The 13234-nt window shown below is 37.0% G+C and overlaps 2 protein-coding genes across 3 annotated transcripts; one reads left to right on the plus strand and one right to left on the minus strand.

The window, feature by feature from the left end:
* Window positions 1–1892: 1892 nt before the first annotated feature.
* On the plus strand, window positions 1893–10781 carry LOC110897593 (probable galactinol--sucrose galactosyltransferase 2). 2 transcript variants are annotated; one of them, XM_022144360.2, is made up of 14 exons: window positions 1893–2049; window positions 3690–3888; window positions 4971–5203; window positions 5774–5864; window positions 6210–6258; window positions 6352–6443; window positions 6575–6682; window positions 6793–6909; window positions 7742–8294; window positions 9012–9079; window positions 9170–9304; window positions 9808–10025; window positions 10128–10216; window positions 10298–10781. In XM_022144360.2, exons 2-14 carry the CDS (start codon window positions 3698–3700, stop codon window positions 10625–10627), a joined length of 2274 nt encoding a protein of 757 aa, XP_022000052.1. In that variant the 5' UTR covers window positions 1893–2049; window positions 3690–3697; the 3' UTR covers window positions 10628–10781. The 2 variants fall into 2 exon arrangements, with proteins under 2 accessions (XP_022000052.1, XP_035837767.1); XM_035981874.1 differs by lacking the exon at window positions 1893–2049 and adding an exon at window positions 2120–2190.
* A 22-nt stretch (window positions 10782–10803) lies between these two features.
* Window positions 10804–12550, minus strand: LOC110897594 (nascent polypeptide-associated complex subunit beta). Its single transcript, XM_022144362.2, has 4 exons — window positions 12207–12550; window positions 11356–11412; window positions 11231–11269; window positions 10804–11143 (listed from the first exon to the last, which is right to left on the minus strand). Exons 1-4 carry the CDS (start codon window positions 12349–12351, stop codon window positions 10983–10985), a joined length of 402 nt encoding a protein of 133 aa, XP_022000054.1. The 5' UTR covers window positions 12352–12550; the 3' UTR covers window positions 10804–10982.
* Between the last annotated feature and the right edge of the window lie 684 nt (window positions 12551–13234).

The following is a 13234-nucleotide window of genomic DNA, read 5'->3' on the forward strand; positions in this document are numbered from 1 at the left end:
GTGATTGGCACCCTTACCCCCTCTAAGGAAATAATTGCAATTTTACCCCCCACTGTTTGTTGTTATGTTGCAACCTTACCCCCCGGCCTCAAATTTGTTGACTAATCTGTTGACTACCACCTGAAATGACTATAATGCCCTTTCATATTACCCCCCCCGTGTTTTGTGCACTCCTGTGATATTACCCCCTGCCACCACTACCACTGCCACCGCCATTCACCACCACAACCACCACTGCCACTTCCAGCCACCACCACAACTTAATATCCCTTTCATACATAACACCACCACTACTTCCGTCACCGGAAACCTGCAACTCCGGTCATTTTCTCCAACGACTGCCACCACAGCCACCTCCAGCCACCACCACAACTACCACTGCCACCTCCAGCCACCACCACAGCCACCACTGCCACCGCCATTCACCACCACAACCACAGTTCCGAGTCCGAGGGAACCACAGAGTGCAAACCGTCGCCGGAAACCTGCAACTCCGGGGACCGCAAACGATACCGGCAGTATATGAATTAGGACAGAGTTCCATCAATATCACTCGAATAAAATAAATGTATGCTTTCTTTTATATTTATCTATGATTTGATTAGATTTTTATTGGTGATCTGGATTTGTAAAACAGAATGATTCGACTACATCTGTTATCATCAGACTATTGGATGGATCAATGAAGCTTTTGTGATCTGATCGAATCCAATCTTCAAATTAAACACTATAAACACAAATCAAAGGAAATCAAAAACTTAAGCAAAACGAATAAGAAACACAATAAAACAAACGCACATGTACTCTTTCGTTAGTGCTCGTCGCCCGATTGGGCTGGTCGATGGTTATGGTTTCGACGCCTGTTAATTCTGAACACGAGGGAGGAAGAAATCAAATCGCACCGGAATCAGAAATATAATCAAACAAACGCACCTGTATGATCGTCTCCGGTTACCGTTGTTAACAATGGGCATCGCCGTTGCCATAGGTATAATCATGTTGTTTGTTGTTATGTTTCAAATGGATATGCATAGTCTTACTAATCAAAGTTTTATAAATTTTTTAGTGATGTTTAACGTTTTTGATGAATTTGGTGTTGGGTTTTGTTAAAGATTTGATTTTGATTGTGAATGATTATATATTTTTTAGTTTATGTGAGCTTGTCGGCAGAAGGAAGGTGGTGGTGGTGGCTGGAGGTGGCAGTGGTGGTTGTAGTGGTGAATGGCGGTGGCAAGTGGTGGCAGGGGGTAATATCACAGAGTGCACAAAATACAGGGGGGTAATATGAAAGGGCATTATAGTCATTTCAGGTGGTAGTCAACAGATTAGTCAACAAATTTGAGGCAGGGGGGTAAGGTTGCAACATAACAGCAAACAGTGGAGGGTAAAATTGCAATTATTTCCTTAGAGAGGGTAAATGTGCCAATCACCTCTAACCACAGGGTGTAAAATTGCAGTTTACTCTAATTTTTATTTTTAAAATCGAGGCAAACCAAGCTGAATCGAGCCAGCTCGATTTAAAACCAAGTCAAGCCCGAGCTTAAATTTTCAACTCGGTTTCAAATCCGAGCCAAGCCGAATCAGCTCGGTTTATAATCGAGCCGAGCCCGAGCTTGCCCTTGCTTGGCTCGGCTCATGAACAGCTCTAAGTGTCTAGACCTTTGCTATCGTATAAATATACGTCGATTTCCTACAAGTTACAAATTGTTGGGAAAGTGTTACAGGTTCACATGGTTATCATTTCGAAATTTCCTTTTCAGATCATAAAAAAGGGTAAAAGTGTCATGTACAATCATGAAATTGTGTAGGACACGTGCCATGATCTTATTCGAAGATACCACCACCATCTCGTTCATTTCACATGTATATAAACCCCCCTCATGCCCTCTTTTGCTTTTCAAGTTTAAATATCTTCCATCGAGTAGTATTCTCGTTGCTACTTCCTTCCTCCAAAATCTCAAGATCAAAACTCGCATTTCTTTCGATCAGAAATTGCGAGAAGGTTACATCGAAATCAACTGCTGTTCGGAGAGTGTTGATAAACACAAGGTGAGTTTAAACGTTTTTGATTAACATTTGATCAGGAGATTTATTACGTTTTGGACCCCTGGTTTTATAGAAATTTTTTGGTATATACGTTTTCGATTCCCGGTTGGAAAATCTCAAGCTTCGCCACTGATTAAAAGAAAGGTGAGCTTAATCAATTCGAATTGTCATTTTATTTATGAAAAAATAGGAAGGGGTGTAAATGATCCAAGCCGAGCTCGCTTAACTTAGGAGGCAGTCTATTTCTAAAGCTAGGGCTTGACTCGTTAGTAGTTTTTTAAGCTCGAGTTTGATTCGTTTTGTAATTTATTTGATGTCTTAAAATTTTATTTTGGAGAGCGATATGAAGAGAAATGTGAGGAGTAACGTTTTCGAATAGTATCTGATCAGGAATTTGATTAGAATGTTTTCTAGGTCGTTCTATATGGCGAATTGATTTAGGTTGGTTTTTTTTTTGGGATTTTTTTAAGGTGAACTTTGAAGGGGTTTGGCCACTACTGAAAATACCAATATTGAATTTCTTGAAAAGGGTACTGAATATATTGGTACGGTACCGGTTTGGTTATAAAAATGGTCATCTCTATATAGTATCGTGTACCGAAAATACCGATATTGAATTTCTAAAAAATGGGGTAAAAATACCTACTGAATCTATCGGTATACGATGCAGGTACTAGGTCTCAATATATTTTTTTCGGCTTTCCGTTTCATATTACCAAAAGAGTGAAGGAAAAGAAAAAGACAAATGACACTTGAAACGTATCTGTCTTTTTCTTGTTTTTTTATTTCTATATAATAATTGTTTATCGTTTTCGTGGAAGCAATTATTGAGATCTTGAAAACTTATTTTATACCTTTGACGGAGTTCTTTAACTTTAATATTATTGAGATCTTGAAAATTTGTCAAAATAGTTTAGCTATCGGGTGGTACAAGTTAAGAAATACGCTCACATTTTTTATTTTTAATATTTAAATATTAAGGGATGAGAATTTATGTCGCGATACGAAACTAAATGGGGTTGATCATTTTCTTGTAGAATCCTTTTATTTTTGTTTTTTTTAATGTATTTTTATGTTATAACTTAAAATGTTAGTGTATTTTTATGTCAAAACTTATAACCAAAAGAAAATTCAACTTTTAATATTTTTATGTCCTAAACAGAGTCCAGCGGGTCGTGAATAGTCTCGATCCCTAAGAGTCGATTCGCCTTTAGTAGGATCGGTTTTGCAATTCAAAAGGGGGTTGCGAGCAGCTTGATGCCCGTTTACCTGTCATTTGCTTGTAATTTGTTGTTTTGGCATTTTAATGAGAATTCTAATGCTGAATAAGAAAAAAACATAATCCTTTTATACACATTTATACTTTTATTTTATTTTTTGTAAATTTTAACTTTATATTAGTATGTAAAAAACGGCCGTGTTGTGTTCGGGTCGACATGCAATATTTGTGCCGCGTTCATGTTCACGTGCCTGACATGATTTTCGGGGTCGACCCACTAACGAATGGACACAACCTGTTTAGTACATTATAATCTCCCCTGTTGACAGAATTTGTTTAGCCAAGTGTTTTGTTTAAATTTGCTTACATACATACATACCCTTCTCAGTTGACATGTACTTATGGTGTTTCATCATTTATGTAGTTTCAAAGATGACAATTACTCCAAAGATCTCCATTGATGATGGCAATCTTGTGGTCCATGGGAAAACTATCCTTAAAGGAGTACCCGAAAACATCGTGTTGACTCCCGGAACAGGCTCAGGACTTGTGACTGGTGCATTCATTGGTGCATCATCAACAAGTAGAAAAAGTCTTCATGTCTTCCCTGTCGGAATCTTAGAGTAAGTTCAGACTACTTTTCTAGTTTATTTATCATGTTCATTCAATATTATATAAAATGCATATGTTTAGAGGGTGTTTAGCTTATTATGTTTTTAAAAGCATGTTAGTAGTTTTGAGTCTTTGGATGAGAAAAAGTGTTTAGGTTATTTGCTTAGTTTAGGGTGATACTGATATAAGTTGTTTCAGGGCCGGTTCAAAATATTATAGACCCAAAACGGATAATAAAATTGGGGCCGTTTCCGTAAAAAAAAAAAAAAAAAAAAAAAAAAAGCTATATATCATATGATTCATATAACCTATATTAATATGTTTTTTCTAGAATTTGAGACCCTAGGGAAGTGGAGGCCCAGAGCGCTTGCTTTATTTCACTCCCCTTGAGCCGGCCTTGAGTTGTTTTCAATAAGGAGTGTGAGATTGCATTTTTTAAATTGATTATTCTTGTTGATTCAAAATTACAAGTTTACCAATAGGTTGAAATATGGGTGTCAGTCGTGTCAGGTTGGCGCGTTGAACAATTTCACGTTGAATAAGTGAACCCAAACGGCCCATGTATTTATTCGTGTTATTGACATCCACTCTTGCTCAGACAAGCTGTTTAAAGACCCAAATTGTGCCATGCTTGTATCGTGTTACCAGTTGACCTGTTTAAAGACCAGTTGCGAATGATACCAAGTGACTTGGAATTTAGTAACAAATAAAATACCCAATGACTCCACTTAAATGAGTTGTTTCTGTAGTTGGTGCCTTTTAATCTAAATATATATGAACTTTCTAAAAAAAACTCTCAAAACTTAAACGGGCTGACGGGTCAACCTGTTTGTTATATGAGTGGTGTTTGGTTTAACTCTGTTAATTAAACAAGTCGTATTTTGGTTTTCCCGTTTAATAAACGGGTTATGTTACTATATTACCGTCCACAATTAATAAGTTGTTTACAATAAGCTGATTATGTGCTTCTGCAAACATAAACATAAGTTGTTTAAATAAAGCAATCCAAACAACATGGTTATGGTTGAAATAGTTCTTTATGCTATTCACTAATGAATTTTTGTGCCTAAACGAATATGTTCGTTTGTAACAGGGATCTCCGATTCATGTGTTGTTTTCGGTTCAAGCTATGGTGGATGACACAGAGAATGGGAACATGTGGGAAAGACATTCCTCTAGAGACTCAATTCATGCTTGTGGAGAGCAAAGATAGCAATGATAATAGTCCGGTGATCTATACCGTATTCCTTCCTCTTCTTGAAGGCCAGTTTCGGGCTGTTCTTCAGGGAAATGACAAGAATGAATTAGAGATTTGCCTTGAGAGTGGTTAGTACATTAACCTGATAAAGTTTTTGGTCATGAAACTTTTGTTTTGTATAATATTGAGTAGTGGCGTAATTAGTGTCGAGTTAGCGGACCGCATGACCTATATATTTGTTTGTGTCAAAAACATCAAACTGTAACCTGGGCACACTTAAAATCATGTAACCCAGACACGATCCATTTAGCGTGTTAATCTAAATGTGTCAAATGGGTTGACAAGTAGACGGGTAGTGATCAAGTTGTAAATGGTTTAATTAGGTTGGTGGGTTTTAAAAATGGGTTAAAAGGGTAAGCACGTCGACTTGGTAAATTATACAGGTTGGTGGGTCGACCTGTTTAACTAAACGGGTTAAACAGGGCAACCTGAGCATGGCCCGTTTAGTTAAGCATGTCAACCCAATCATGACCAGTTTATTAAATGGGTTAAATATTCGTGTTGCGTTTTGGGTCGTGTTAGATATTGCAACCCCTAATTTTGACCTTTTGGATTTGAATCTCATTTATAGATAAAGTAATAATATAGGGCTTGAAGCTGACTATTGACATGTGTTTTTTTTTTTTTTTTTAACACAGGGGATCATGCAGTTGAAACCAACCAAGGGCTCAATCTTGTCTACATGCATGCCGGAACAAACCCCTTTGAGGTCATCACACAGGCTGTAAAGTAAGTTCACTTGCCAACTTAGATGTATGCCTCTTTCATTGTTACAAGATGGACGGTTGACGGTTCACACGGGTTGGGTTAAAACAGGTCATATTTAGTTCAGACTGAAATGGGCTAATTTAGGTTGGTTTGGCCCGTAAACATCTTTTCGTCAATTTTCAACCTTTTAGGTATATATTTATTATATTAACTGTTATCAGAAAAGAATATCATGGCTCAGTTACGGGCTAAAAAGGCGAAAATGGCGTGGGCATTTGTTTAACCAATGAGATTTTGACTTCTAAGCTTTAAAATGCTCTTTCTTGTTTCTTGACATTTAAACTTAATATGCTGCATGTGGAACAGGGCTGTTGAGGACCATATGCAAACATTTCATCACCGAGAAAAGAAAAAGGTAAAAAAAAAAAAAACTGTCCTAAAGATGTTTCATGAATGATATAAAATTTCTGTCTTATTTCTATCATTTTTTTGTTGGTTGAAATAATAGTTACCGGGATTACTCGATTGGTTTGGCTGGTGCACGTGGGATGCTTTCTACACCGACGTCACTGCAGAGGGCGTTGAAGAAGGGCTCAAGAGGTAATTATCACCGCAAATGGCTAGACCGGATGCGATGAGAACTTAACTTAAAGTGCTCAAATAACTTCTATCAGTTCGATACAATAGAATTTGAACATGCAAAATGAACATTTTTTCGGTTATTCTGGCAGTTTATCGTCAGGAGGGACCCCACCTCGCTTCCTCATTATAGATGATGGTTGGCAAGAAATTGGTAACGAGAACAAGGACCCCAATGTTGTTGTGCAAGAAGGAGCACAGTAAGAAATCTTCTCAATTTAATGAGTTTCTTTTATATATATATATATAAGTATATAACTATGAGAGCCCGTTACTATGATATACTCACCTTTAAAATGAAATCTTGTAGGTTTGCAAACAGATTAACTGGAATCAAAGAAAACCAGAAATTCCAAAAGAAAAAGGACGATCATGCCCCGGGCTTGAAACATGTTGTAGATGAAGCTAAGGAACAACATAAAGTCAAGTATGTTCACTACTCTACATTCTGTTATGTTTTCTTGTTATTGCCATTGTAAGTAGGATAATAGCATAAAGTAGTAACTTTCAAGATAATTTGAACCCGTAAAAACTAAAAAGTAAAAAATATGACGTAGCATCTGACGTGACAGTAACTTTTGAACAACTTTTCTCTCCTGCGCCGACTAAAAAGAGTCATCTTAGGTTATTACTTGCGGTGACAATTCATGATATAAAATAAACAGGTTTGGATTGGGTCTAAATAGGTTTGGGTCGTAAACGGGTTGTGTTCTAGTTGGGTTGTGGATAAACTAGTCGATATGCCAACCCATTTAAAAATAGAATTAAAATAATACAAAATTACAAAACTCAACCCGCCAACCTAATTACGACATGGATTATGCATGTTCAGGTTAAGGTTGAGTTTTTTCGACATTAACCCAACATCACGTGTTCGGGTAGGGTGCTACCAACCCCTACACCTCACCAGACACGAATTACCACCCCTAGAAAATACCTTAAACCGAACATAAACGAACACGTTACCAAACGTTCACGAACATAAATGAACAAACGCGGCCCCTATTCATGTTCGTTCATTTAACTAAACAAACATAATTTCTTTTTCATGTCCGTTCATTTATTAAACGCTAACTTCCCGCGCTGAACGTTTAGTTCATTTGCAGCGCTAGTTTTTTTTTTTTTTTTTTTTTTTTTTCTTACATAGAAGAGTTAATTGCCCAAAACATAGTCACACCAAAACTGTACATTTTATTTATTTATTTAACCATTTAAATTTTACAAGTTTACAACACTTGCTTAAACTCGGGTTACCACAGGTATGTATATGTTTGGCATGCTCTAGCCGGATACTGGGGTGGTGTAAACCCAACAGTAGCCGGTATGGAACCTTACGACCCGGCACTAGCCTACCCGGTTCAATCACCAGGCATAAAAGGGAACCAACCCGACATAGTCATCGACAGCCTATCCGTCCACGGTCTGGGCCTAGTTCACCCAAGAAAAGTTTACAACTTCTACAACGAACTCCATGCATATCTTGCGTCATGTGGAGTTGATGGAGTCAAAGTTGATGTTCAAAATATTATAGAAACACTTGGGGTGGGCCATGGTGGCCGGGTTGCTTTGACCCGAAGCTATATTCAGGCTCTAGAAGCTTCTATTGCTAAGAATTTTAAGGATAATGGGTGCATTGCTTGTATGTGTCATAATACTGATGGGCTTTATAGTGCTAAACAAACTGCGATTATTCGGGCTTCTGATGATTTCTACCCTCATGACCCGGCTTCTCACACTATTCATATTTCTTCGGTGGCTTATAATACTTTGTTTCTTGGGGAGTTTATGCAGCCAGATTGGGATATGTTCCATGTAAGTATGCTAGATAGAGTGCGGGTTAGATAACACGTCAAAACGGGTAATTTTGGTACGGGTCGAATTGGGTTGACCCGGAAGTATTTTTAACGCCATTTAAAATTTAGTTAAAGATAATTAGTGTGACAGATATAATTACAAGATTTATATGATTTTAATAAGATATTAATTTTTTTTTAAATAAACATGATTTAGTATGTTTTACCGCATTACCTTTTTGGTAACTTTTGACCCGTTTCCTTTAATCAAATTTATTTTACCCGTAGCTTTTGGAAAAGAATCTAACCCACCCATTTAAACGTGAGCGGGTCGAAATGTTCCAAAACGGTTTGGCTGGATAACGGGTCAAATGGGTAGTTTTGTTATTGGGTCGGGTTGATCGAAAACACTTTCTGTCAATCTTTTTTATTTATTTATTTATTTTTTTTTGCATTTTTTGTAAATACTTTGTATGTCACACTGACGAAAAAATATTCATTCGAATAATGATACAAATATATGAGTAAAATCATTGAAAAGGTTACAAAACCTAATTAAGGTTACTGTTTGGCGCATTCGATTTGTATCCTTTTCAAGCGATTTTTATTTTAATTTTATCGGGTCATCAGTGATAAAACATTATCGACCCGATCATAACCTGTTACTGGCTCAAAATAATTAAGTTAAATTGAATTTAAGCTAACTTGGTTTTTCTTATATAAATGATACTTTCAGAGTCTTCATCCAGCCGCAGATTATCACGCTGCTGCGCGATCTATCGGTGGATGTGCGATCTACGTCAGGTATCAAAATAATGTTTTATTATTCTTTTTCATAACCATACTAACAGAATCACATGAAACCCATAAACTAATAGTAATTACTTGTATCAGCGACAAACCCGGCAACCACAACTTTGACCTGTTAAAGAAGTTAGTTCTCCCAGACGGGTCAGTGCTTCGGGCCCAATTGCCCGGAAGGCCCACACTTGATTGCCTCTTTGTTGACCCAGCTAGAGATGGAGTCAGGTATTTCCACTTTCACCTTTTAGCTAATCATTTCATTAAACTCAACCATGGTTGTAAAACAAGGTTTCCAAGGCCAAGTACTCCCCGAGTAGTCGCTACAAGGTAGGTTGCCGAGGCGACTTTCTTCGACTCCGCCTAGTTACTCGGAGTCGGTCAAACACGGTCAACCTTGGCCAGAATTGGATCTAGTAGGTCAACTCAGGCCTAGTTTGACTTAAATAATAATAAAACATAATTTCTATGCCTATCATATTAAGGAATGAATATTATTTTCACATATTTTGTTATATATATTAGTAAATTTATGTTATTTGACATATCTTTAATCTACAAAAATTAATTTCTTTATAATTTAACATGTCCGAGTACTCCCCGAGTACTCTCCGCCTAGACCGAGTACTCTCAACTCCCCGGTCGACCGACTAGAGAGCGCCTAGCGACTTTTGCAACCATGAACTCAACTAAGAAAATTGACTTTGACTTTGACTTTTATGTTTATGTAGCTTGCTTAAGATTTGGAATGTGAATAAGTGCACTGGTGTGGTGGGTGTGTTTAACTGCCAAGGGGCTGGTTGGTGTAAAATCGAAAAGAAAACCCGAATCCATGATGCTTCTCCTGGTATTCTTACGGGTTCCGTGCAATCCACTGATGTCGACGCGCTAACTAAAGTAGCGGGCCCGGATTGGAATGGTGAAACAGTTGTGTATTGTCAAAGATCAGGTACCACTCAGTTTCAAACTTCCTATAGCAAAATAGGTAAACGGGTCGAAATTGTCACTTCTATCTGTAAACGTCATATTAAACGTTCGTTTACTGTCGCAGGGGAGGTAATTCGGTTACCCAAAGGCGTGTCGTTGCCCGTAACACTCAAGGTTCTAGAGTATGAACTATTCCACTTTTGTCCTCTAAAGGTTAGTCTCTTCTATACCTTTGGACCTCTAAATCAATATATAAATAAACCAAGTGTGTTTGACCGGTTTGACTTTTAACAGGATGTAACAGAAAACATATCGGTTGCACCAATAGGATTGCTCGATATGTTCAACAGCAGTGGTGCGATTGAACATTTCGAGGTCAACTTAGCTTCAAACTCTGAAGTCAACATTGACCAGTCAACTGATGTGCCCGTAACTGCAACTGTGACACTAAAAGTCCGGGGATGTGGGAGATTCGGAGCTTATTCGTCCCAATGCCCTCTTAAGTGCACTATTGATGGCGTTGATACCGAGTTTAATTACGATGGTCCAAGTGGATTAGTGACTCTTACGGTTCCGGTTGCTCAAGAGGAGATGTATAAGTGGTGTATTGAGATCATAGTGTAGATCAGTGAGTTGACTAGTGTATGAACGAGTCAACGAAATTAGATGTGTTGGTTGGGTTATAGTAGGGTGGTTTGGTGGTGTGTGTTTTAAGTGATAATAATGTATGTATGATGGATGTCATTCTTTGTAATAAATGAGTTACTAGTTTCTTGTTCCCGGTTTTGACTTTCGTTGACTAACAGAATAACCGCTATAAGTTTCAAAACCACTCAACAAGAGTACATAAGCTGTTTGACTTTCGTTGACTAACAGAATAACTGCTATAAGTTCCAAAACCACTTAACAAGAGTTCATATGCAAATAACTGATCGTTTTGAAAAAGACATAAATACCCCTACCAAGCTGAACAAATTTCTTATGGTTTCTGATCTTCGACAGCAGCAGTTTCACAAGTTTCACCCGCCACATGTTCAGGCACTTCATCGTCATCATCGTGTGCTGTAGCCGGATCTGTGCCAATTTTCTGCTTCTGGAGCTGCTCGGCTAGTTTTGCCAAGTTAGCCAAATTTTCAGGCCCTGTACGACATCATCAGTCGTAAATCATGATCTTACTCTTAACAGGAAAACAAAAACAGTGTAAAGATTGACAATTTTTACACATACCCAACTGGTTCAAAATGCCCGGCAATATATCATGCAAATCTGAATCACAAAAAAAAAAAAAAAAAGTTTTAAATAAATCATGAACAAGATATTAACAGATTATTATGAACAAAACAGAAACATACTCTGTACTTGAGGAGAACCACTAACTACCCAAGTATTGGCTTGAATAGAAACTTCAACTGAAACAAAAAGAAAAAAAAAAAGAAGTTTAGAAATACATGTCTGGTTATCTAGAGTTGCAATTTCGACCCGCTTGCTGATGAACAGGTGATTTAATTGAGTTTTATCTCAAACGGGTCAAGCAAAAAAAAAATAGTCAAAGCAACTGTCAATTTTTTCTAATGCATAAAACCTTTTAAATCATTATTATTGTAATAATATTGTTTTTTAATCGGCTAACGTATTAATTAATTAGATATAAATTAAAAAAAAACTAGACAAACACTTGTTTGTGGCCCAACCTAACCTGACCCATTGCGACCTGACTAAACATAGAGATGGAAAAAAAACGGTTCTAACCCGACCCGATCTGCAGTATCAAATTGGTTTGAGCTAAACTAGTTTCAACCCGACCCAAAAAATTATAATTTTTTGAATACCGGTTAAACTGGTTTTAGCCCGACCCAAACTGCCAATTTATATACCGGTTCCTCTCTCGTCACCCAAACTAGTTCCAACCTGACCCAAAAAATATATTTTTTCAAATACTGGTTAAACTGCCCAAACCGCCAATTTGTATACCAGTTTTGGGTACTAGTTTATGACCCAACGCGGTTTCAACCCGACCCAAATCGATTTGAACAAGGTTTGAATATTTTTCACCCAAACCAGGTTCTCCTCAAACCGCTTTTGACCAAAGTTGACCAAAACCCGAAACAGTTATAAAAATATACTTGTTTTAACTTTTAACTTGAACCCATGTTGTCATGTGACCCGACCCGATCATCTTGAAAATCTTATGAAAAAACGGTACCTTTTGGGTTTAAGAAGCTGATCACTGTGTCATCTTTAAAAATACAAACGTGCTCAATTTCCTCCAATCCGGGTGGTGTGTGTACACCTATTCTTTCCAAAGTGCTTTGCAGCCTTTCATCATATGTTGGCATTGGATCATGCATGGTCTTCTTCTTTCTGTATGAACAATAAAAAGATGGATACTTTGTTTAATTAGTTAATATGAAAACTATAAAAAAAACTACAGCAATAATCGCTTTACTTGACCCCTATTTATACTTGATAACTCCTTGGAATGCAAGAAATTTATATAGAATTAATCTGTTAATTTAAGCATCTAAATCTAAATAATAAATAAACGTATATCTCCTAATTATAATGGTTAGGGATTCAAAATATCTATCTAAATCTTGTTGCTATATTTTGGTTTATGTTCTCCCATAACTTTCCTAATTCAACCCTTAACTATCATGAATTGACATCTTTCACCCTTCACTTGTGAAATATCAAGATGAACCCAACGAGATCAAGTGAATTACACTACACATGTAATTAAAATGTATTACATAAAATAATACGGCCATATTTCAACCAATATTACAAGATATAACTATTACACAAAATAATACGGCCATATTTCAAATAATTTTTTCAAGGGGTGCGGTCAGTTTAACCGGTATTCAAAAAGATATATTTTTTGGGTCCGATTGAAACCAGTTTAGCTCAAACTAATTTGATACTGCAGATCAGGTCGGATTAGAACCGTTTTTTTTTTCCATCTCTATGTTTAGTCAGGTCGCAATGGGTCAGGTTAGGTTGGGCCACAAACAAGTGTTTGTCTAGTTTTTTTAAAATTATATCTAATTAATTAATACGTTAGCGGATTAAAAAACAATATTATTACGATAATAATCTGAATCTATGTAAAAATAATGATTTAAAAGGTTTTATGCATTAGAAAAAATAGACAGTTGCTTTGACTTTCTTTTTTTGCTTGACCCGTTTGAGATAAAACTCAATTAAATCACCTGTTCATCCGCAAGCGGG

The sequence above is a fragment of the Helianthus annuus genome, chromosome 13 (assembly GCF_002127325.2).
Source record: "Helianthus annuus cultivar XRQ/B chromosome 13, HanXRQr2.0-SUNRISE, whole genome shotgun sequence".
NCBI lineage: Eukaryota > Viridiplantae > Streptophyta > Magnoliopsida > Asterales > Asteraceae > Helianthus > Helianthus annuus.